At 35.8% G+C, this 27,790-nt stretch overlaps 1 protein-coding gene across 2 annotated transcripts in view; it reads left to right on the top strand.

Annotated features, from left to right (window-relative positions):
• Positions 1-27,790, top strand: part of FAT3 (FAT atypical cadherin 3) — a 637,515-nt gene that overhangs the window by 159,770 nt on the left and 449,955 nt on the right. For both annotated transcript variants that reach the window (XM_053708624.1, XM_053708625.1), the window contains exon 2: positions 12,960-13,274. In XM_053708624.1, the coding sequence (XP_053564599.1) occupies positions 12,960-13,274 (315 nt within the window). The remainder of the gene's footprint in view (positions 1-12,959; positions 13,275-27,790) is intronic.

Genomic DNA, 27,790 nt, shown 5'->3' with positions numbered 1-27,790 from the left:
TGCTCCTTGTGGGATGGGCATCGTCTCCCCTTGTTCTCAAGATCCATTCGGGTCTATGTTGACTTGGCCTTCCTTTGAAGGGGGTTTTCCTTTATGGAATTTGCTGTACCTTTTGGGTATACCTTTGGCTTACCCTTGTCCTCTCCCTTTTGGGGATTTTGTTACTGTACTAGTAAGGGTTGTGTGGGACCGACTGCTGGGCGACGGTTCTCCTGGAGGAGTGTTGGCTCAGTGAGTATGCTTGTGGTCTCTAGTTAGGCTTTCGCACTACCTGCGGGTCAGTGTCCTTGGGGCCTTTTCCTTCTAGTTTTTTTTGCCCGGCCCCCGACGAAGCGTGTTTTGGTTGGGTTGGGGGTTTTTCAGGCCTGCTTCCCTCAGAATGGTCCGCCTATTGTACCCTCCCGTTTTGGCATTCAGTGTCCTCTATAGCTTGGGTATTGTATTCCCAAAATTAATTAATGCAGCTGTGGACTCTTTCCATTAATGAAGAAAAACTTAAATTATGCTTACCTAATAATTTTCTTCAGATGGAAAGAGTCCACAGCTCCCCATCTGTATTTTTTTCTGTAGAGCGTCTTTTATTTTTTATTCTTCTGGCACCTTTTCACCCTGGTATTTCTTCTACTGTTCCTTATTCCTCTGCAGAATGACTGGAGGATGAGACAAGTGGGAGGAGTATTTAAGCCTTTGACTGGGGTGTCTTTGCCTCCTCCTGGTGGCCAGGTACTTAATTCCCAAAAGTAATGAATGAAGCTGTGGACTATTTCCATCTGAAGAAAAGAAAATTATCAGGTAAGCATAATTTAAGTTTTTTACCTCTGTGATTACCTTGTATCTAAGCCTCTGCAGACTGCCCCCTTATTTCAGTTCTTTTGACAGACTTGCATATTAGCCAATCAGTGCTGACTCATAGGAAACTCCACAAGAGTAAGCACACTGCTATCTACATGGCACACATGAACTAGCTCTGTCTAGCTGCGAAAAACTGTCAGAAAGGCACTGAGATAAGAGGCGACCTTCAAGGGCTTAGAAATTAGTCTACAAGCCTACTTAGGTTTAACTTTTAACTAAGAATACCGAGAGAACAAAGCAATGTTGATGATAAAAGTAAATTGGAAAGTTGTTTAAAATTGCATGTCCTAGCTGAATCATAAAAGTTTAATTTTGACTGATTATTATTATCAGCTCATTATTTCAATAATAATAATAATAATAATAATAATAATAGTATCAATTTAACAGCAAGCATAATTATATTTATTTTAAATGTCACAGAACCACCAACAAACCAAGCAACTGAATATATTTTTTAAATGTTGCATGAGGTCTTTCGTAATAGAAGTCTTCATTTCATATCATTTTGCTAATGTTTCAATATTTGATAACTTTCAATGACAAGATACATGTCCCAGAGACTAACTGCAAAAGAACAAACAATAAATTAATGTTAATATGATTTTACTGCCATGGGAGAGTAGCAGATTGCTGTTAAATAAAAATTAATTCATATATCAGTCATTATTAGTCAAAGTTGCATGCTTCGTTAATATGCATAAGAATTAACTGATGTCAAACATTTAACAGAGAGATTCATGAGAAAGAATTTTTTTTTTTAAGTCCCAAGGTTCATTAAAGAAAAATTAAATAGAGACCTTTGAAAGATTTGATATGGCTCATCTAGGAATTGATAGAAAATTAAGAAAAGTCAAACTTTCATTCAGGATACTTGAGATAGGGGAAGCTATATTGTTTTGTTCCTTTGGGATTTCCATCATTATTAGTCGGAAAGAAAACACAGGTCGATTGCTGAAGGGAATGGCTTCCTGTAGCTTGCAATGGGCATGTTATCTTTAATTACAATTGGGACACAAAAATCTTTCTGAAATATCTTAATAACTACCTTTTTTTGGAGGTCATAACATATAATTAGAACGTAATCTTTCTGAAATATCTTAATAACTACCTTTTTTTTGGAGGTCATAACATATAATTAGAACTTAATTGTTTCTGAAGCAATGCAAGGATTTTTTTTTATTAATTTTGAACTTTTTTGCAATTAACTTTCAAGTTATTTTAGTAATAGCAGTGGCTCATAACAAAACAATCTAAGAGTATGTCATTTAATTATTGCGCAACTTTCATGGTAAGATCTTAATTACTTTAATGCTTCATTGCTTAGCAAAGCATATAATAATATGTAGCTAAATGCTAAAAGGATATCACAGAAAAGAGATATATTTTATGTATAATTATTCCCAATCAATTAGTATAAAAATACACTTCGAGCAAGCAGGTTCATTGGCACTGATATTTTAGTATCTCCCAATCTCAAATCTCAATTGCTTCTGTATTATTATTAATACAATGATTATAATAATGATGTATTTGCTAATTGATGACAAATGAACACATATGTACATTTTTTAAAAAAAGGTGCCGGTACTCAATACAAATATTACCTGTTGTGAAATGGCAGAGGTGGTGGTATATATATATATATATATATATATATATATATATATATATATATATCTATATATATATATATATATATAAAGCGAAGTGTTCTCTCATGAACGGACATCATCTCAGAAGCTACCACCTCAGAGCAGCCTCTTTTAGTCCAATGGTGTTTTTTACAGTGGAGAATTTCCTGAAATATTATCAGTCTGATTCCGCCTAACAAGGTCAGTCCAGCCCAGAAATACCAGAAACTTCCTCTCTGAACAAGGACAAGCACAGACAATCGGCCTTCTTTGGGCCTCGTCAGTAAGGTGCAGCCCAAAATTCTTTAGCCATGCACCTGGCCTACAACCATAGAGGCAGGGGCAAAACTACCATTGATGCAGCAGGTGCTGTGGAACCACGGTACTGGGTGCCCATAATACCCAATCTGTAAACAGGCATGTGCCCATATGGTCATTATCAGTGTACAGAAACTCAATTATCATTATACAGTGCATTGTGTTCACTATTAATGTATAGATATTCCCTCATTATACAGCACAGCATATTTATCAGAGTATTCATACTCATCATATTTATACAGAGCAGTGTACTCATCAGGGTATAGTGTATAGAAACTCACATCATTAAACAGCACATGTGCTCACTGCCAATGTATAAATACTCAGTATCATTATAAAGTGCAGCATGCTCATTATCAGTGTGTACATGGGGGGAGGGCCAAAAAGGTTTTGAACTAGGGCTCTCTGTTGAGTAGGTCTTCTACTGCATTCAGGCACAACTCCCCCTGTGCAAAAGTATGCCCAAAGACTGCCACAGGCCTACAGCGACACATGCACATCTCCCCCCGAGTGAAAAGCACACCTATGGATGGCTCACTGTCCTACAGCCACACCATGCTCAATTTCCCTGTGAAAAGCCACACCCATAGACTCCATGAAGCCTATAGCCAAACAGGCACACATGCCCCTGTGAAAAGCCACACCAACACAGTTCCCATTGGGAAAAGCTACGCCTATGGACTAAGCATACATCCACACCAACACACTTCCTATTGTGAAAAACTCTACCCAGGGACTGCCACATGCTTCTGGACTGCTCTGACCACACCCTGAGAAAACTCTTACTTTTCCTACTAGTTCTGTTATTGAAATTCAGAAGTTTTGAACATATGTTTTACCCAACTTAATAATACTTGTTCATTGTTACTTAACATTAATATTTCCATATCTCTGATTGAAGTGTAAAAAAAAAATGTTTAATGATTTAAACCTGGGCTTTTCTTTGTTTAAAATCAATGCACCCGTGTTTCTTTCCAATGAGCACTTACCATTCAGATTATCAGCATGCCAAAATAGATCAGTAAATAAGCCAATCTCAATACCAGTCATATCACAAGATTCCAGAGCAAACTTCCTTGAACTGTTAGATGCATGCTTTCTTTACTGATCTCAGGACAAGCAGCCATATTGAATGCTTAAAGGCCCTTTACAATGGCATCTGGCTACTAGAAACAGTTTATTTAAGTTACCTTCTGCATAGTCATATTTATGTAATATTTAAAAACTGTGTACATAAATTCTGTGTCACTTTCAAGTACACTAGCATAAGCATAACATGTCCCTTTAATGTATTGTCCTTTTAAAAGTGGCCTGTTCTGGACTAGAATCTAAAATGCAGAATTAAATCAGAATATTACCAATTAGCTGAGCCACTTCACATTGATTTACGTAAAATATTTCTTTTAAAACATTGAAACTAAATTATAGTATGTTTCCTGCATCACCTGCCATTCCTAAGTATGACAACAAAGGTAGTTTATCTAAAGCTTTGTAAAACTTACAAAATATTTTTTTAGAACTTTTGCTACTTTTTATTTAATGAATGAAATTGGGTCAAAACCCAACTTAGTTCCATTGTGTCCTATAAAGCATCACTTAGGCATTCCGCCCCTGTATTCTCCCGGTCTTATAGTTCATAATGGTTCAGTATTGCATCCCAGTGGGAACTAGTGTTAAACCTTTGCTCCTGCAGCTTGGATTGTTTGGTTTCATTAAAATAAAAGTATTATGAATATAGTCAACTTATCATTTAACTGGATACAGTTTTTTTCTATTTCATGTTTCCAGTTTGCCTCCCACATTCTTAATTCTTATGCCAGCACAGCATTCCTTTTCTTTCCATGATTCCAAGAAATGCAAGAGGTATTTGCCCCCTGGCACTTACATGTGGAATTGTGTTGTGGAATGATACCTGGCTTAACCTAGATATCTATGCACACGGACTCTGTAATGTTAAATAAGAATGGTCTCTTTCATTTCTATAAATCAGTGAGATACAAGGGAATTGTTTAGTTAAAAAAAATACTAAAATAGCAGCATTGCATTCCACATCAGTGAATTATGAAAATGTTCAGCAGAATCAAAGCAGTCCTACCATGATGTGACACAGTTTACTCTTCAAGCTTTGCCTATTTAGAGCACACCAAATTTGTACCTCTGTTTCTATAGCTGGCTCATTGTCTTCCCTGTGTTGCTTTATTATATTTATTTCTGTTTTATAGTTTTATATAAAACAATTGCAAACACAAGACAGCTTTATCCAAAAAAAAATGTTGAATATATGTGTGGCACATTTATTGTCACCCTTTTAGTCAATACTTTGTGTTACCTCCCTTTGCCAAAATAACAGCTCTGAGTCTTCTCCTATAATACCTGATGAGGTTGGAGAATACAGGGCATGGGATCTGAGACCATTCCTCCATACAGAATCTCTCCAGATCCTTCAAATTCTGATGTTGATGCTGGTGGAGTCGCCGCTTCAGTCCACCCCAAAGGTTTTCTATGGGGTTCGAGTCAGGGGACTGGGATGAATGATTCACAAAATTTCCAGTTGACTGGAACTTTTTAATTATTGCCCTGATGGTGGAAATTGGCATTTTCAATGCTTTTGCTATTTTCTTATAGCCACTTCCCATCTTTTGAAGCTCAACAACCTTTTGCCACACATCACAGCTGTATTCCTTGGTCTCACCCATTGTGATGAATGACCAAGGGAATTTGGCCTATGTGTTTCATCATATTTATACCCTTGTGAAACAGGAAGTCACGACTGATCAATTTCCTGTTCCTAGTCACCCAGGCGTACAAAAAAATGTAAAAAACAAAGATACCAAGGGGGACAATATTAGTGGAGGGCACTTATATATTGTATAAATATGTCTACACACACACACATACATATATATATATATATATATATATATATATATATATATATACACACACACATACATATGCATGCACGAACACACACACACATATATATATATATATATATATATATATATATACACACACAAACATATGCATGCACGCACGCACGCACGAACACACAAAGGATGGGTCCATTGCGAAAGATAGAAGATCTCTATGCATAACATGAACAGCCTTCCCTGTTGTTTGTTCTTCAATGCAACTGGATGTAAGAATTTCTCATGTGGGATAAAGCAAACATTGATGGCACTTAACAAAAGCATACTTTTGGGTTGCTTTGGTGCTAAAGTCTCTCAACAACCTACCAAAGACTTATATAATGCAATTTAATAAGAGCCCCTTTCTAAAAGGGAATAGATGGTCAAGGGAAATATGCTTCACTAGTTTCTGAACGTGTTTTATCATCAGTCATTATCTTAGAAATCCTTTTCCTTTGAGAAACAATTTTGAACATATCAGGATCCATTTGCATTATCAGTTTGCCTAAACAAATGTTGATGCTCATTGCTCTTATATAGCCGTTCCTTTCATGACTTATTCTGTATTGTTTATGATAAAATTCATTTTTCACAAACGTTCAAATTTTGAAATACATGTTTTGGCTTTATTAAAACTGTGTCTTCTGACACCAGCTTTTCTAAGTCTTAGAAACCACATCTAATAAATATTTTAATTTTCAAAAACTGTAGTTGTACTAAGATGGCTGACTGTTTGAAAGCTACTCCGGCAAGCACAACAGGCCTTTGCTGTGTTTCCTGTTACTTCACAATGATTATAAACTGTGATTTTAACGTTTATAATACATGCTAATTTACAGCGCTGGCAAAGCAAAGAATGCAAGCTACAATTTATCAAAGTTAGAGAAAGTATAAATTGCTAATAAACCTGAACTATCATAGAAGAAAAAGCCTTGAAAGCAAATAGCAGTAAAACTTTAAATAAAAAGTGAGAAAGTTGTTTTGATTTGCACAATCTAAGATAAAGCACAACAGATTATAAAAATTATTCTTAAAGGGACGCACTAGCTTCTTTTGACACAGTTTTCCTACTAGCACCCACTATGGTAATCCCACTGCTCCCTTTCACCTCTTATGCCATTTAGTGTACCTTAAAGGGCCACTAAACCCAAAATCTTTCTTTCATGATTCAGATAGAGAATAGAAATTTAAACAACATTACAATTTACTTCTATTATTTATTTTGCTTCATTTTTTAGATATCCTTAGTTGAAGAAAAAGCAATGCACATGGTGAGCCAATCACACGAGGCTTGAATGTGCAGCAACCAATCAGCAGCTACTGAGCATATCTAGATATGCTTTCCAGCAAAGAATATCAAGAGAATAAAACAAATTAGATAATAGAAGAAAATTAGAAAGATGTTTAAAATTGCATTCTCTTTCTAAATCATGAAAGAAAAAATGTGGGTTTCATGTCCCTTTAAGTAATCTCACCGCCCCACACAAAGTCCAGGTGAATAGGAATACAGCACCACTGTTTGTGCTCGGTGACAGGGGTTAACTGCAATAACCCAGTGGAATCCAAAATACAGAGTTCACCAGCACCAATATGGTAAAACATGTATAATCTTTATTAAAGACCCATTTAAAAATAGCGACGTTTCGGGTTTAACCCCTTAGTCATGCCACCGCCCCACACAAGGCTGCACTTCCTACTTTGGGAACTACTGATCTATAGCAATAGCTATACATGGGCAACATTGAATAGGATATGAAATGTAAAACAACTTCCAAACCAGCTTTAAAGCTATATCTACTATTTTGCCAAAATTTGCATTAAACAATTACCACAAATGATGTTAATTGAAGTGGGGCATTGTTGATACAACCTGATAATTATAAGGGACATCTTGCTTTATTTTTTATCTGAAACCCGGTGTAAAACATAAAGAGCCTGGAGACATTGTAGGTGCCAGTTTAGCATTCTGGCACAGTATTTTAATATTCTCAGTGGCGTTTTAGTAGTCCCTAAATTTCCATAGACTAATCAGGTTATAAATTGTGCAAAGGGAATGACATGACTCAACATTAATTGATTTGGTAATTGTTGTAGCTGTTATTACAAAAACCTATAATGACAGATAATTTCAACAATGCCATTAAATCTCATAAACTATTGTGTTGAAATGATGTACAGACTGAGCAAATAAGGCATATAATAGAGAAGCCCTCTACATTTTTTCCTAGAAGATCTAAATATTAGTAGAATAAATTAAGAATGTTAGGATCAAGGAATGATATTTGACAAGACATTTTATTTTCTCCTTAAGCAGAGATATTTTTATTGAGAAATTATACTTGTATTGATTTTGGAATGTTCAGAAGATATCTAGGATTAAATATTGACATCATTAAAACAATTGATCTTCCATTCTTCTGATTAGTTGAAAGAAATAATAGTGCCAGAATATTGTTATACTTTGCATAACATTGATCTACGGCGTGTGAATAGTGCATGATTTATACATCACACCTTAAACTATGTCTGAGTGATCTTTTTATGTTGCAAATTTGGATTGAGAAAGATGTGAGACATTTTTTGCTCTAGAGGTAAGAGATGCATCTATTGTGAAGCAATTTTCAAAGCCATCATCACATGAATTGATTTTCACAGCTAGAACCATTTTTGTCAGAGTCTAACACATTGTAGCATTTCTCCATGAGAAGATTGCGTGACATTTCACCCCATTGTACAGTTATCAAAATGGGACAATTAGAAAATGTCAAAAGAAACATCTGAGGCTGACTGTAATTCACAATACTGTTTAGCTGGCTATTTAACAAGCTTTGCTCAGCAGATACTAATTATTACTTTTAGTATTGATATTATTATTATTATTATTATTATTATTATTATTATTAATTTGCAAAGTGCCTTGATACTATGCAGTGTTGACTATATTACCACTGATATATATATATAAAATAACAATTTTGAATAGAAGCATTTTAATAATGTACTTGCTTAATGGAAAAAATGCTTCTAGTAACAGTCATTACTTTCAATGGCATATGCACCAGCATCAAAACACCATGCCTGTTTAGTTAGATGTACCTTGTATGATGTAAATTAAGTCATTCCAATCTCATCCCATATACTACATGTTTACTGTTTTTTAGGCTGAAAACATTTTGTGGGAATTACACACTCAAGCAGACTTTCTCCACTACATATTTATATAATGACTTTACCATATCAAAGCAAACTTACTTCTCCAAACATATATATTCCTTGTACTCAAACACCAAACACATCTTCTCTACTTTTTAATTTTCTACTCTTTTTCTGCTCCCTATAGTGCTCACATCCAACAGCTTTGTCTTTAAGATAAAAACCAACTTCATTATACAACACACCTGCACCTAAGATTTCTCTTCCATCTTAGTTTATTTCCTCTTTCTACCCTAAACACAGCTATTCATCTCTTTAGACTCTTTTTAACTACTATCTGATTTCCATCCAAGTTCAAATATTCCCTCATAACATCCAAAATTCCCTTAACTCCTGTGTAAGTGGCACTGCCCTATCTTGCATTAAATATAGCTACTCCATCAATTTCTCCATTTTTTTCACCACTTTGCTGTCTCTCCCACTGTCTATTAGTTTACTCCAAGGGGCCAAATTACCATCTATCGGACATGATACGCTGCAGCGATCATGTCTGCTCAAAATCGCTGAATGCCGACAGCATATGCTGTCTGCATTTAGCATTGCACAAGCAGTTCTGGTGAACTGCTTGTGCAATGCCACCCCCTGCAAATTTGCGGCCAATCAGCCGCTAGCAGGGGTGTCAATCAACCCGATTGTATATGATCAGGTTGATTGCTGTCCGTCGCTCAGAGCAGGCGTAGCGGTCTTAAGACTGCTGCTTTTATACTCCTGTTTCTGGCAAGCCTAAAGGCTTGTGCAGAAACGAGGGGAACAGGGGCTATTCAGCCCTTGTTAAATCGGCCCCCAAGTCTCACTCTCTGGTACCCTATACTTTTTAAGTCGGTTTTACACCTTTTAAGCCCTTAAGACATCCAATACCACTTCTAAGACAGGTAAAAATTGATATGTCTGCCCCAGCATATCTTAGTCCCATTTATATCTTTTTGAAGACCATATAACTCAGACCTTTTCAAATGTGGACTCCCAGTGCCTCAAAATCAATATGTCCAAGACTTCTTTTTTACTGATTGACCTTCTATCAACACACCAAGACCCTAAATCTTTATCATTGTTGACAGCTCCATTATTATCATATACAGTCCATGTCCACTGCCTTAGCGTAAAGCTTGATCCTGCCCTTTCCTTTTTACACCTACCACCAACATTCACTTCTCACCAAATCCTGCTGCTTCAGATTATGCAACATTGGTAAAAAAAAATAATTAATTAATCGAAAACAAAAATTTGACCCAATTACATATTGCATTACATACCGACTCCAAAACACTTCTAATTGGTCTTCTCACAGTTTACCCCGTTTAAATCTATTCTAAATGCCTCTACCAGTGTTATCCACCTTACCACAGTTCCATATCTGCTGTTCCTCTATTCCTCCCCTTACCATGGTATCCATTAACTTCTAGGATTAGATTTAAAATTCTAACCTACAACACTCATCCCAACACCTGTCTCTTTCTCAACATACTCCCCTTGCTGTCTCATTTGCTTTGTCTCTGACTTATACCTCTAAGTCACATTAATTCCTCAATTCCTCTCTCATAATTAGTTCTTATTGGAAAGTCTAAACAGAAATGCAAGACTCCACCAACAGAAATACTCCAATTTAGAAACCATTATCAAAATGGGTTTGCTTCCGCAACAGGGTTCGCTTCCGTGATCTTGTCCATCCGGGATCGCAGAAAACATCTGCTTGTGCAATGCTGCACCCTGCTCAATCTAGCCCAATGGTGCATGAGTAGTGGCTGTCAATCGCTCCAGGCGAATGTGTCTGAAGTGATTTTAATCCACCAGCCAAAAGATGATTAAAGGTTCGGAAGCAGCAGTCTGATGACAGCTGCTTCTTAATGTTTGGCTGCAGGCATGCGAGCCTAAGGCGAAGGGCCCCCAAAGCTGAATATGCAGATTGCTAAATGGAGCCCATAGCATGTATAAACTCCAAGTAAATAAACAATATTTAACTCATAATTTAGGTTCTGAACTCACTGTTTATTCTAAAGAATTGTAATTTCTCCCAGATCCATATTTTTCAAAATAGAATCAAAACATAGTGCAGTGAGTTTATCTTCTCAAAAACCCCCAAAAAGGAATGATGTATTCACTGGAACACACTCCAAATCTCTAGTTTGAGACAAACAAGCTGTCAATTACATAACACATTTTCATTTATTCATAGAAATATAGAAAGTTAAAAGCTCTACAAAGGTATAATATCAGTAATATTAATATCATATTTTAACCCATGTACATTGTTTCTGTATTTTTGTGGAATTGTGCGTAAAGAAATATACAATCTATTAAGTACAGAATAACATAAATGCATTTTTGAGTTCTGGGATCAGTACAATTATAGAACAAAGTGTATTGTGAAGAAAGCAAGCACTTCTGGCATCACTATATATTTCATTTGTAAAGGTTAAAGTGAACAAGCAATCTGTCCAAATAGTGGCATTTAGCCATGCTTTAAAAGAGTTTGGTAAAGTAGAAAAAAAAAGAGAGAGAGAGAATTGTCTGCGTTCCTGCAGCCCGTAGAAGTGATTAAACTCAAGAGCTGTCATGTACATCTCAATGTGAATGGTATTGGTGAGGTTCGGTGTGACAGCTGAAACAGTAATGTCGGAGGCTAAGGTTACGTCGCCAGCCAATAGCTTGGAAGTTATTTCCTTTCCCACAGACATTGCAAAGGCTGCTAACATTACTATAACATATTATTTGTCTAGCTTTTTGTCTTATGTTTCTTTGCTTACCAATATAGATTTCATTTTCTATCCCTGGATTATATTGGTATAAACTCCTATAAAAAATATTCCCATCTTACAAAATATACATAGCACTTGGTCTTCTTGAGTTTTTTTTTCTTTCTTCTACATCTATTTTGCATGGATTAGTTTGATACAGAAATATTTTAAAACTAACAAGAGCTCTAAGCAACATTCTGAAAACTAGTAGTGTTTTCAAAGAAAGTGATCAGATGTTAATATATATTTGTTTACATGTATGTATTAATCGTTTTATATTTATTTGTATTTAAAGGGACAGTTTAGTCAAACTTAAACTTTCATGATTCAGATAAGGGCATTTCATTTTAAGCAACTTTCCAATTTACTTTTATCATCAATGTTGCTTTGTTCCTTTGGTATTCTTAGTTAAAAGCTAAACCTAGGTAGGCTCATATGCTAATTTCTAAGCCTGTAAAGACCATCTCTTATCTTATTGCATTCTGACAGTATTTCCCAGCTGGACAGCACTAGTTCATCTGTGCCATATAGATAAAAATTGTGCTCCCTCCAGTAGAGTTATTTATGAGTCAACACTGATTGGCTAAATTGCAAGTATGTCAAAAGAACTGAAATAAAGGGGCAGTCTGCAGAGGCTTAGATACAAGATAATCACAGAAGTAAAAAGTGTATTAATATAACCATGTGTGCTGCGCAAAACTAGGGAATGGGTAATAAACGGATTATCCATCTGTTTAAACAATAAAAAATATGGTGTAAACTATCCCTTTAACGGGATATGAAAGTCAAAACCTCATGATTCAGATAGATCATGCAATTTCAATAGACTTTTTAATTTACTTTATTCTCTTGGTATCCTTAGTTGAAAAGTATTCCTAGGTAGGCTCAATAGCAGAAATGCACTTCTAAGAGCTAGTTGCTAATTGGTGGCTGCACACATATGCGTCTTGTTATTGGCTCACCAGATGGGTTCAGCTAGCTCCCAGTAGTGCGTTACTGCTCTGCTGCCTTTAACAATGTGTTTAATTCCTTTGCATGGTACAATATAATAAAACATTACAGCACTTTTTTACACTTTTATGTATCTTTGACCAAAAAGATCTTTTAAAAACAATGTTTATTTATTCATTACATTAAAATAGTTATTACCAATTATATACATTTAAAAGTCCAGGCAAATTTGTTTTTTACACATTTATAGCATGTTGACATTCACCTTTATTGCACCAAAATGAGTTGTGAATTCTGTGGGATATATTTTTTTTCTAATTTGCTTTTCTACTTTCTTGTAGGAGTTATTTCCACTGCAGATGTACTGGACAAAGAAACAACAGATTCCTACTGGCTAACGGTATACGCTACGGACAGAGGAGTCGTTCCACTCTTCTGCACCATTGAAGTTTACATTGAAGTGGAAGATGTAAATGACAATGCACCACTGACTTCAGAACCTATTTATTATCCTACTGTCATGGAGAATTCCCCAAAGGATGTAGCTGTGCTTCAGATTCAAGCAACAGATCCGGATTCAAATTCAAACGATAAGCTGACCTACAAGATCACAAGTGGAAACCCGCAGAACTTTTTTGCTATTAACTCCAAAACAGGTAAAACAAAACCATTTATTTCACTGGTTGTGTTGCATAATGAGGGATAAAAGCTTGTGCTTACCTTTTATTTTATTGTTTTGGATATTAATGTTTTTTATATATATATGCTCAGCTGGGTGATCGGCTCATACGCCGCTATTATAAATGTCTTGAAGAAGGCCCACACATTGGTCAAAACATCGACATTTGAACCAATGTAAAACACATTTGGAAATAAAATTGCACTATTTTTTGCTTGAATACAAGCCCTGTGAGTGCCCTCCTACATATATATATATATATATATATATATATATATATATATATATATATATATATATATATATATATATATATATATATATATATATATATATATATATATAAATAAAGAGAGAGAGAGAGAGAGAGAGAGAGAGAGAGATAAGAAACCTTATGATTTAATCCATTTAGAAGGACCATATATAAATAAATATATATAGATATGTATTTATATTTACAAAACAAGACATATGTACACAAATATAAATACATAGAGGCAATCAACAGTTCAACCTGCCTACAATAAACTATATTACTTACAATTTTGCTTAGCAAATCAAAGGATGAAAATAATTTTCACCAACCAAGGCATTTGTTAGTGTTACAGTGGTAGCAAATACATTGCTGACAATAAAGCTGTAGATGTGAGGCCTGTTTCTAAACAAAATATGCGTAAAGGCAATGCTTTTCTTTAACAAAATGGCTTTAAAAGGACATTAACTACCTCTTAATTTTGTGTAAAAATTATGTTTATTCCACACTCCCTATAAAGTCCAAAAAGCAAATGATCTAACCCACAGATGTTGCAGCGTAAATAACTGGTTTAGGGGATTTGCACTGTATGAAAATCTAGGTACAAATGTAGCTTTTTTGGCCAAATCCCAGTTTTTACACAAAAGCAAGAGGTGTTTTATGTCATTTTGAATTTCTATTCAGTACTCTTGTAATGGAACGGAACAGGCCTAATGTTACCCGAGCATATCAGTAATAAGTGAGCAGGACATGTCACCATATTTCATATGCACAAGGTCAATACATGATTCAGACCCAGTCATTAATATGTCATTTTTTGTCCCTACTCAACCAATGGATCTCCAGAGGATAACACTTTTTTTTTTTTTTTTTTTTTTTTTTCTTTTTTAAAGGGCATGATAGTTCAAAAATGTACATGATCTGATGTCATTTTAGCACTACTGGCCCATCCTCTACTGATTGGGTCACCGGCCACATCTGCTCTGGATTAGCAGTTTTCTGCAGTTCCAAGCGGTACTTTAACTATGTATTTAATCTATTTGCAGCATCAGTAGTGCCAAATGACATGCTCTAACGAATTAGAGCATCTATCTTTAGCAACACAATATCCCTTTAAGTTTACTAATTTTGAAGTTGTTTCTGTTCCATAAAATTGGATCTGATATAGTGGGAAAATGATAAATGCAGCCCTTATACAGTCCACTGCAAATCATCCTGAGAGGTTATTTCCATTACAATAATGATATACATAATACGATTTATAGTCATTATTATTTATTTTTAACTGCTTTGATGCTGGAGTGCAGTGCTTTATCATTTTGAGTGTTGGCAATACAAAAAGTAGGTCACAGGTTTAAGGCTAAGATTCATATACACTGTCATTTGAGCCTAACCTCTAAGTGATTTTTCCACTGTTGGGAGCCTCTTGTTCATTTTGTATGGCATTGCAGGCTTTGATATAACAAGGCAAACAGGTCCAGTTCACAGCAGTGTCCAGTTAGGTACATATACTGTACACTGCATCTGCCAGACCCTGCTGTGTACCCAGTAATCAGTATCCTTCTGCAGCCATATTAAATCTTTCAATTTTCTATAAAATGAAAACAGCACTCTGCGGAACACCTGCTATCAGCATCTGCACCTGGACATAGCTGCAATTTTAACTTGAGTAGTCAATAAAAATAATGTACGGTGTGTTCTAAGGAAAATAAAAACATTTGTGTAGAATGTTTCCTTTAGTCTATATAAAGCAAGCAGCTGCAATCAACCCTTCCATACTAAAAACTGAAACAGTAGAGCAGAAAACTTTTTTTTTAATTTACTTGACATTTCTTTTGTTAGCTCGGTGTGATTGAAGTAAGCTCATATTTTTCCAAATAGCATTTGAATTTGCGTAAACAGAGCAATTATAAATGAAAATGTGTAATTTTAATGAGAGATAATGTGTTCAAATAAAAAAAAAACCCACAAATGAATACCAGAACGAAAGGATATAAATATGTTTTGGAGTCTTAAAAATAGGCTGATTTGGCTATTTCAAATGATACACTTAAAGGGACAGTCTACACTACAATTTTTATTGTTTAAAAATTGTGCAACATAAACAGTGAGGCTGCTTACTGTTAACATACTGTAAGTAGACTCACTGTTTATGTTGCGCAAATAGTGTAGCAGTTGTGTTTGCGCAGTTCAACTTCCAGCCTGAGTTCCAAGCACGGGAGCGTGCTGTTATTAACTTACATGGGGCGCATGGCGAGGCTCTGATTGGCTGAAAGAGCTGCCAGTCAAAGAAGCCTAAGGGAAAATTATTCAGAGAGGCTGCATTGAATCAGGTAACGGAGCCTGACAAAAAAAGCTCCGTATTAAAAGTAGATTTGACATTGGAACAAAATAAGCATATTAATATGCTAATTAGGAGGAGAATTTTCATACTATGTGAAGTTATGGAAGTGAATTTACCATCACTTTAAGAATAACATTCTCCTTACAATCCTAGCATTTTATTATTACACTTGTAATATATACAGTATCTCACAAAAGTGAGTACACCCCTCACATTTTTGTAACTATTTAATTATATCTTTTCATGTGACAACACTGAAGAAATGACACTTTGCTACAATGTAAAGTAGTGAGTGTACAGCCTGTATAACAATGTAAATTTGCTTTCCCCTCAAAATAACTCAACACACAGCCATTAATGTCTAAACCGTTGGCAACAAAAGTGAGTACACCCCTAAATAGAAATGTCCAAATTGTGCCCAATTAGCAATTTACCTCCCATTGTCATGTGACTCATAAGTGTTACAAGGTCTCAGGTGTGAATGGGGAGCAGGTGTGTTAAATTTGGTGTTATCGCTCTCACACTCTCTCATACTGGTCACTGGAAGTTCAACATGGCACCTCATCGCAAATAACTCTCTGAGGATATGAAAAAGACAATTGTTGCTCTACATAAAGATGGCCAAGGCTATACGAAGATTGCCAAGACCCTGAAACTGAGCTGCAGCACGGTGGGCAAGACCATACAGCAATTTCACAAGACAGGTTTCACTCAGAACAGGCCTCGCCATGGTCGACCAAAGAAGTTGAGTGCACATGCTCAGTGTCATATTGAGAGGTTGTCTTTGGGAAATAGACATATGAGTGCTGCCAGCATTGCTGCAGAGGTTGAAGGGGTGGGGGTCAGCCTGTCAGTGCTCAGACCATATGCCGCACACTGCATCAAATTGGTCTGCATGGCTGTCGTCCCAGAAGGAAGTCTCTTCTAAAGATGATGCACAATAAAGCCTGCAAACAGTTTGCTGAAGACAAGCAGACTAAGGACATGGATTACTGGAACCATGCCCTGTGGTCCAATGAGACCAAGATAAACTTATTTGGTTCAGATGGTATGTGGCGTCAACCAGGTGAGGAGTACAAAGACAAGTGTGTCTTGCCTACAGTCAAGCATGGTGTTGGGAGTGTCATGGTCTGGGCTTGCATGAGTTCTGCCAGCACTGGAGCGCTACAGTTCATTGAGGGAACCATGAATGCAAACATGTACTGTAACATACTGAAGCCGAGCATGATCCCCTCCATTCGGAGACTGGGCTGGAGGGCAATATTCCAACATGATAACAACCCCAAACACACCTCCAAGACGACCACTGCCTTGCTAAAGTAGCTGAGGGTAAAGGTGATGGACTGGCCAAGCATGTCTCCAGACCTAAACCCTATTGAGCATCTGTGGGGCATCCTTAAATGGAAGGTGGGGGAGCACAAGGTCTCTAACATCCACCAGCTCCGTGATATTGTCATGGAGGAGTGGAAGTGGCAACCTGTGAAGCTCAAGAGGGTTAAGGCAGTGCTGGAAAATAATGGTGGCCACACAAAATATTGACACTTTGGGCCCAATTTGGACATTTCCACTTAGGGGTGTACTCACTTTTGTTGCCAACAGTTTTGACATTAATGGCTGTGTGTTGAGTTATTTTGAGGGGACAGCAAATTTACAATGTTATACAGGCTGTACACTCACTACTTTACATTGTAGCAAAGTGTCATTCTTCAGTGTTGTCACATGAAAAGATATAATAACATATTTACAAAAATGTGAGGGGTGTACTCACTTTTGTGAGATACTGTATATATATATATGCACTCCAAGACCGGATCAGGTACACATCCTGTGACTCAGCAACATCCAGCCCTGGGTGCTAAATAGCACTCCAAAAAAGCTGTGATGTCACCAGAGCCACAGGCAGTTAACCCCAGTCCGGAATGGGTGCAAAAAACAAGGGGGATTACAAATAAAAAGTAATACAACACATAGAAACACCCAGCACTCACCAGCTAGCTCACAGCTAAGATAAAATCACAACTGGAAAGGTTAGTCACCGCATCTGGCCAAATGGGAAAGCTCAGGCACCACGTCAAGGTCCTTTCCATTGCCTGAGTCCCTAACACAGCCACACCATCATGCAAGCTCACAAAGCTAAACAAACTGAGAACAAAGAAGGGGTGCAGAGGTGGATGTAATCACCCATAGAAAATACAAAACATGGAAACATGTGTATATATATATATATATATATATATATATTTAACACCTTGAATTTCAAAGAATGCATCACCACATTCAATGCATTCCAGTGCTCTCTGGAAGACAGGGGGTTAACGATTATATATACGGCACTTTAACACTGCAGTATATGCCGTATATTTCATTACATTCATTTAAAAACTTGGCAAACTCAAATGTGTTGGTGCAGTTTGAATACAATTTAATAATGAGTTGCTAAAGAATTAATAATGTATGTTATTGTGTATTTGTAATGATGATCACAAAAACGCTTTGTCCAGATGATAGCAGGGTGAATCTGAGGGCATCTTGCATCAGTCTGCTTATGCCTAATACTTGTTACTAATTGGTATACCATGGATGCACCATTAATCATTTTGTGTACGTGGGCACTGGAGGGTTATATAGGTTTAACATTTTAGACTTTATTATACAAACATACAAATTAAACTGTAAAGTAGTTTAATGAGCCTTGTTTTCTAGGAGAGGTGTAAATGACTTTGTCATGTTGGAGAAACAAAATGTGCACCACAAATACTAGTAAAGGATAAATAAAATGTATAATGAACTTATAACATGTGTTTGAAGAAGGCTTTATATCCAGCCTTTTCTCCTCAATTATATGGGTGTTAATTTTACAGTGAAGCACAGTGGTAATTTACAGTCTACTTTTATAGATCATGTGGTTACTGGAACTATTTTAACAATTTGATTTTCTTCCACTCATTAACTGTAACTGTACTTCCTGTTATTTTGAACAGCTTTAAAAGAAACAGTCTAGTCAAAATTAAACTTTTATGATTCAGCATGCAATTTTAAACAACTTTCCAATTTACTTTTATCATCAAATATGCTTTGTTCTCTCAGTATTTTTTGTTAAAAGATAAACTTAGGTAGGCTTTTATGCTGTTCTAAGCCCTTGAAGGCCACCTCTTATCTCAGTGCATTAAAAAAACATCACAGTGTTTCATATAGATAACATTGTGCTCAATACCATTGAGTTATTTATGAGTCAGCACTGATTGGCTAAAATGCAAGTCTGTCAAAAAAATTGAAACAAGGGGGCAGTCTACAGAGGCTTAGATACAAGGTAAGCACAGATGTAAAAATATTTTAATATAACAGTGTTGGTTATGCAAAACTGGGGAATGAGTAGTAAAGGTATTATCTATTTTTTTAACAAAACAAATTCTGGAGTAGACTGTCCCTTTAACTTGACTTTTGTATGCAACAATATTTTTATTATATTCATTCAGTATTGTTTCCTATAGATATCTGTCTGTCTGTCGGTCTATCTATCTATCTATCTATCTATCTATCTATCTATCTATCTATCTATCTATCTATCTATCTATCTATCTACAGTGGATATAAAAAGTCTACACACCCCTGTTAAAATGTCAGGTTTCTGTAATGTAAAAAAATGAGACAAAGATAAATAATTTCAGAACTTTTTCCACCTTTAATGTGACCTATAAACTGTACAACTCAATTGAAAAACAAACTGAAATCTTTTAGCAAAAGGGAAATAAAAATAAAAAACTAAAATAATATGGTTGCATAAGTGTGAACACCCTTTTATAACTGGGGATGTAACCGTGTTCAGAATTAAGCAATCACATTCAAAATCATGTTAAATAGGAGTCAGTACACACCTGTCATCATTTAAAGTGCCTCTGATTAACCCCAAATAAAGTTCAGCTGTTCTAGTAGGTCTTTCCTGACATTTTGTTAGTCGCATCCTACAGCAAAAGCCATGGTCCGCAGAGAGCTTCTAAAGCATCAGAGGGATCTAATTGTTAAAAGGTATCAGTCAGGAGGAGGGTACAAAAGAATTTCCAAGGCATTAGATATACCATGGAACATGGTGAAGACAGTCATCCTCAAGTGAAGAAAATATGGTGCAACAGTGACATTACCAAGAACTGGATGTCCCTCTGAAATTGATGAAAAGACGAGAAGAAAACTGGTCTAGGAGGCTGGCAAGAGGCCTACAGCAACATTAAAGGAGCTGCAGGAATATCTGGCAAGTACTGGCTGTGTGGTACATGTGACAACAATCGCCCGTATTCTTCATATATCTGGGCTATGGGGTAGAGTGGCAAGACGGAAGCCTTTTCTTACAAAAAAAACATCCAAGCCCGGCTAAATTTTGCAAAAACACATCTGAAGTTTCCCAAAAGCATGTTGCAAAAGGTGTTCTGGTCTGATGAAACCAAAGTTGAACTTTTTGGCCATAATTCCAAAAGATATGTTAGGCGCAAAAACAACACTGCATATAACTAAAAGAACACCATACCCACAGTGAAGCATGGTGGTGTCAGCATCATGCTTTGGGGCTGTTTTTCTTCAGCTGGAACCGGTTCCTTAGTCTAGGTAGAGGGAATTATGAACAGTTCCAAATACCAGTCAATATTAGCACAAAGCCTTCAGGCTTCTGCTAGAAAGCTGAACATGATGAGGAATCTAATCTTTCAGCATGACAACGATCCAAAGCATACATCCAAATCAACAAAGGAATGGCTTCACCAGAAGAAGATTAAAGTTTTGGGATGGCCCAGCCAGAGCCCAGACCTGAATCCAATTCAAAATCTGTGGGGTGATCTGAAGAGGGCTGTGCATATGAGATGCCCTCACATTCTGACAGATTTAGAGTGTTTATGCAAAGAAGAGTGGGCAAATCTTGCCAAGTCAAAATGTGCCATGCTGAAAAACTCATACCCAAAAAGACTGAGTGCTGTAATAAAATAAAAAAGGGGCTTCAATAAAGTATTAGTTTAAGGGTGTTCACACTTATGCAACCATATTATTTTAGTTTTTTATTTTTATTTCCCTTTACCTAAAATATTTCAGTTTGTTTTTCAATTGAGTTGTACAGTTTATAGGTCACATTAAAGGTGGAAAAAGTTCTGAAATGATTTATCTTTGTCTCATTTTTTTACATCACAGAAACCTGACATTTTAACAGAGGTGTGTAGACTTTTTATATCCACTGTATCTATCTATGCATATGTATTGTGTTAGCAATTATTTATATCTATAACAACTGTGATATAACCTGCATACTTATTTCTTTATTAGCTGGCTAGATTGCAGATGGGGTTCTAACAGTATTGTAGCACAAGATTGTGTCAGGCACCATTAAACAAATGAGAACATTGACCCGTATAGAAGAATAAAATAAGACTTAAGAAAAATACATTATTCAGGTATGGCAGCATATATCATGTTAATATGAGTCAGTACTGATGCACTTGTTCCATTTGTCTCCCTGTAATAAAAAATAGCTTATATATTTTAAAAACGAACATACATTAAAAATAAGTACATCACTGATCAAAATAATAGCTGTTGTGCCCACCTGCCAACCCCAAAATATGCATAGAGAGTTGTATTAGTAGTAATTGCACAAAATGTGTCCGTAATAAAGCGAATATCAAACCAATAAAATCCTGATTTTCTGGGACAGTCCCAATTTATGAAATCCTGTCCTAGATGTATGTTATGTTAGAATCAAACCTAAAGTCATTGTTGATCATTTGTACATATTTGTTTCCATATTGTGGCGTGGGTCTCCTGCACCTTCCTTTTGTGGTACTCAGAATAATAACATAATGGGGCCTATTTAACAAATGTCTGTCCGACATGATCTGATCAGTGGATCAGGTCCGACAGACATCGCTGAATGCAGAGAGCAATACGCTCTCCGCATTCAGCATTGCACCAGCAGCTCTTATTAACTGCTGGTGCAACGCCGCCCCCTGCAGATTTGCGGCCAATCTGTCGCTCTCTGTCTGCCTCCTCAGAGCAGGCAGACAGGTTATGGAGCAGCGGTCTTTAGTTTCTGGGCCCCTATATGTGTAATTTGGAGAATTAACATCTGTGAATGTCCTGCAGTTTACAAATTAGATACAATAATACTATAATTAATATTTTGTGCATTCTATGTTCAATTTTTAATTGTGCATATTATGTTCAGTTTAGTTTTAGGGTGGAGCCAAATGGATGGTGTCCATGGAAACCATTGATGGGTTTGTGCCATTCTCCTGTAAACTGCTTATGCTATTGCTTTGGCTTTTCCCCCCTATATGTTTCCGTAAACGAAAGAAAGAAAAAGTAAGGGAGAGAAAGAGTAAAATAAAGAAAGTAAATGAAGCTGCACATTAGTCACGCTGTCATTATTCTATACACAATAAAAATGCTTTGATTAATACATAAATGACAAGGAATAAAGGGTTACCTTAGCGTGACACCAGATTTTATCATTGTGGTTCCCTTTTTAATAATGCCAAATTGGGCATTTCCCATTGTACTGTATGATTTTTCAGTTCAAACAAAACCAAACATTTGTCTTTCATTATTCAGATAAAGAATTCAATTTTAAACAATATACTTCTTTTATCCAAATCCCTTCATTCTCTTTGTATCCTTTGTTGAAGAAACAGCAATGCACATTGGTTAGTCAATAGCATGAGGCATATATGTGCAGCCACCAATCAGCAACTCCTGAGCCAACTTAGGTATGCTTTAAAAAAAGGACAACACGAGAATGAAACAAATTCGATAATAGAAGTAAATTGGAAAGTTGTTTAAAATGACATGCTCTCTCTGAATCACGAAAGAAAAAAATGGATTTCATGCCCCTTTAACATAGGTAGCTATTAATATACTTTCTAGACATCTCATTGTTTGACTGTGCAGATCATTACCTTAGTGTTAATTAGCAGGAAGACAGCAGGTCTGACAAAGCCGGCCATGACATTTAACACAAACATCATCTGCCTTATTTAATTTGCTAGTTTCTTCTCCAGAGATTTCAATAATCAATACATTATTAAGAGAAGACATTTGAAGTCCCTTTTCCTATGTAACATTTCTTCATTGTATACTTTTGTATCCTCTTCCCAACGTCCTGTTCCTGTACACAATTTTGAGAGGTAGGTACTTGCGTAATTATAAAAAATAAATAGTGCATAAGTGAAACATTAGACAGTGCTGTGGTTTATTCCCCTACATATCTTTATGGGCTAGATTTATCAATTTGTGAATGGACAGGATTCAGATTTTGTTAACCTTTACGCATTTGATTGTAAATTGTGGGGTGCATTTTTCCTCCATATTTACCACACCCCTACTCTTGTGCAACTAATTGCGTGAAAGTAGGGTTTGTCAATCACCCTAATTGAATGAATCCAGGATGATTTTCATCCACCAACGTAGAGCGAGCCAGCAAATGAGCTGTACATTCGCCTAATGATAAATCTAACCTTTTATGTTTATTTAACCCTTTGATGACAGGGTTAAGTTGTCTACATCGGAACAACATTCCGATGTAAACAAATTGAATCACACGATTGCGAGATTTAAATGATGGGACCGGGTCCCTATGGCGCTAGGCACACCCTCCAGACCGCGATCACATCCTGGAAGTGCCATTGGCTTCGTTTTATTTTATCCTAACGGCACTAAAGCCCAGTGCGGTTAGGACAAAATGGAACATCATAACGGCGCTTAAAGGTTAATGTACTACCATTTTACAATAACAGTGGGCTGCCGAAGGGCCTCATTTTTAAGGCTTTTTTTTTTTTTCTTCAAATTTCTTACAGGCTTGTGTCACCTATATTTTGTAACATTTCAACAGTGAGTGATCCTTCCCTATATATAATTAAGTTCCTCAATATACAGTATGATATCTCTCACAGAACACAAGAACCACTAATAATTTACTTTGCAGTATGAATTACTGATTTAATGTTTCTGTTTTTGGAAAATGAATGTGTTTTAAGAAGTTAGAGTGTGGAGAGTGCAGAGACTCTCAATTAAATGTTAGGTTAATTGTATCTCAGGTAAGCATAATTTGTTATACTTCCGTTAAGTGTATAGTTTCTTCACTCAGTTTAACCTGATCAGCAGATTTGAGTCGTTTGCAGTTGGCTGGTCCCTTTAGCTCATTTGGATTAGGAATTGCAGTAATCCAAATGCTGACTGCTGTTAAACTACACTTTAATGCTTCCCTGTGGCTCGGAGTATTTTATCTTATTCGCTATCCATTTAGACATACTATGTATTTAATAGAATTCCACTAGAACAAGCTATGGCAAAGGATGTCTAAAAATGTGGATTTACTGGATATGATTTATCTCAAGTAACTTCAATCTGAGAATATTTTTCTGTGTTTGGTTTTCTAGAACGATTTATGGGCTTTAGTGTGAATTTCTAGTAAACATAATATGTCTTTTTTATGTTTGGTTATTGGAATAGCACTGTACACACTCACTGTGATTCTTGTTAGCAAGAAGTACATTTTGAATAGAAAAAGTGTTAAAAGTTTTCTGTTGTCTGTATGAAAGAGTAGCATTTAAACATGTTTTGATTATTATTATTTTTTTTGTGAAGTAAAAGTTAGATAAAAGTCAGTACTGTTCTGAAGCTCAATATGGGTGCAGAGCCAATCAGGGGCGGCATATGTGCATAGCAACCATTCATTGACTGTGTTCATCTAAGGTCTAGCAGTGCATTACATAATTGTGGCATAGGATAGTTCTGCTCAAGCATTCTAGCGCATTAGAGGATTTTTTTATTTTTTTTATTTTATTGCTTTAAAGGGATACTGAACCCAAATGTTTTCTTTCGTAATTCAGATAGAGCATGCAATTTTAAGCAACTTTCTAATTTACTCCTATTATCAATTTGCCTTCGTTCTCTTGCTATCTTTATTTAAAAAATAGGGCATCTAAGCTAAGGAGCCAGACAATTTTTGGTTCAGACCCTGGACAGCACTTGTTTATTGATGCATGAATTTGTCCACCAATCAGCAAGAACAACCCAGGTTGTTCACCAAAAATCGTCCAGCTTCTAAACTTACATTCTTGCTTTTCAAATAAAGATACCAAGAGAATGAAGAAAATGTAAAGGAGTAAATTAGAAAGTTGCTTAAAATTGCATGCTCTATCTGAATCACAAAAGAAAAAAAAATTGGGTTCAGTGTCCCTTTAATTACCTTAAATGGAAACAAATGAAATAGTTTCTGTTGTGTAATTCCTACTTATTCTTATTTTCTGGTAGAAACAATGACCTTTTGTACTTATAAGCTAGAGAACCTTAGAAAAAGTTCCTACACACCGTTTAGCATTACATATCAGCCAATGAGTATTAGTAGGACGCACACTACTGATATTTTTGTGTTAGTTTCACATATCTGACAAAATACTTGTTAAACGTGAAACACGTAACTAATGTAGCCGCTGAATAAAATACATTAATACATTACAGTAATAGTATCCCTTAGATCAGTGTTTTTCAACCAGTGTGCCGTGGCACACTAGTGTGCCGTGAGAGATCCTCAGGTGTGCCGCGGCAGACTGACAACAGTGTGACATATTTTTTAAACTTTGCTTGTTTTTTATTCCCAGTGCAGGGGTAGTTTGTAGGAGGCATGGCATAACAGCACAATACATACAGTATGTGTGTGTGTGTGTGTTTGTATGTGTATATATATGCTGTATTAGGCTACAATGTGTGATTTTTTTTAAAATTTTGGGATGCTGGTGTGCCACAGGATTTTTTCATGTAAAAAAGTGTGCCACGGCAAAAAAAAGGTTAAAAATCACTGCCTTAGATACTGGTGCAAAATGAAAGCAGAAAATAGAACTGCGTATATTTTTTTATGATGTTTCTATTTTATCTTTGTTCACTCTGTTTTGCATAATCTCTCTTTATCAACACTCACACAGTAATACAGCATCGGTTATTTTTTTTTTTGCCAGTTGAAGCTCAGTTATTTTGTGGAATTCTGCATACTTTGATCATCACTAAGAGTTCACCCATTTATATTTAATATGTCTATGCTTCTCATTCTGATACTGTTTTTAAAACAACCATGAGGTGTGTATTACAGTTAATATCCAACATGATTTTCTTGGAATGCTATAAAAAAACAAATTGCTGCTATGTTGCAAAAGATTGTTAGCAATATAAATGTAATTTTAGTGGAACCGTTCCAAATTCAAATAGATCAGTTTAGCAAAAAAGGATGTCTGCACTGAACTGGAACTAATAAGCTTGCCCAGAATTGTTACAATGGCCGTCAAAACCATCATTTTGCAGTTCAATCTGTATTTAGTTAAAATTGTCTTTCATTAGGATTAAATCACAACAAACTTTTGTAAGAAAATGTAACAATATCATGATTTAACACCATTTATTTCCCTGTGCCTTCTGATATTATTCATGCAAACTGTATTAAAGGGAACAAAGAAGAAACTAATAGGCAGAACTGAATAAATGTACTGTACAAATAAAGTTTTATTTGTAGTGTTCTAATTTCTTTATGGTGTAATAATATCTTTCACACTCCACCAACATTAGTAATAAATTGTGAGAACATTCCATATAAATTTATGTAAATGCAATTAAAACCATGGCAATGCTAAAAAAGATAATAGTCAATAAGGCAACCAGCGGTTCAGTTGCTAACGCGTTTCATACTTATTACATTTGTTGCGTAGAACACTTACAAATGCTTTTTTATTACTGTCTAAAAAATAGGTCCAGGCCTTAGGCCTTATTTTAGTCACTCAGTATATTTGTATGAGTGTGCACAGCTGTCAACTAATGTAGAGAGCGGTGTAAAGGTGCACATATTTGTATATCTCAGGCAGAGACATATTAAATGCAAATACCTAGATACGGTATATGTGAATATCATATTTGGATATAATTCAGATGTGCAATGAACTGTTCTACATATGTGTCCGCTCCACCCTGGAAAGCCTGGTCTCTGCTACCAAGCTCCTGGTTCTTACCTCTGGGTCACTTTCATGGGCCATCAAGACTTCACCTCTCACCCCATATGTCCACAGGAAAAATAAATGTATATAAATAAATGTAAATGTAGAAAGTCTATAAAATCTATTAAATCTTGTATGTTAGGTTTTCAAAGGGACGTTAAAAGGTTATTAAACATTTTGAGATTTTTCTTTAAAGGGACAGTCAAATTTTAAATGCACATAGCTGAATTACATCTTTGATTAAGAACATATTTGCAATATACATGTATTGTCAAAAATGCTTCTAGTAAAAGTTATCACACTTTTAGTGTTAACATTTTTTTCTGCACATGCATGTGAAGCATATCTAGATATTCTCACTGCACCAGCATTTTAAATACTACAGCTGCTCAGAGCGCAAGTGGGGTTTGTATCATGTCAGCAATTAACAAATCGAGACATTACCAGATGGTACAAGAACCTTAGACTCTCTGAGCAAGTTCTGTGTTTAAAATGCTTGTGCACTGTGCATGTTTAAATATACTTTTAAAACAGCTATAGCTTTTATTAGAAGCATTTTGGCTTATACATGTATATTACAAAAAATGTTTCTATTCAAAACTGAAATGCATCCATGTGGATTTGAATTTTTGGCTGGAATGTCCCTTTAATTATATGTTAAAAAATATACTTCCATAATTTGCTTTGCCTCCTTTTTCTGTAATTTCATTTTCAAAATTGTGTGCTTACCAATTCCTTTCGAATGTGGAAGTGCAGACTCCAAATTTAACCCCTTAATGACCACAGCACTTTTCCATTTTCTGTCCGTTTGGGACCAAGGCTATTTTTACATTTCTGCGGTGTTTGTGTTTAGCTGTAATTTTCCCCTTACTCATTTAATGTACCCA

This window comes from Bombina bombina, chromosome 3 (assembly GCF_027579735.1).
Source record: "Bombina bombina isolate aBomBom1 chromosome 3, aBomBom1.pri, whole genome shotgun sequence".
NCBI lineage: Eukaryota > Metazoa > Chordata > Amphibia > Anura > Bombinatoridae > Bombina > Bombina bombina.
This window is presented reverse-complemented; position numbering and strand designations above follow the sequence as displayed.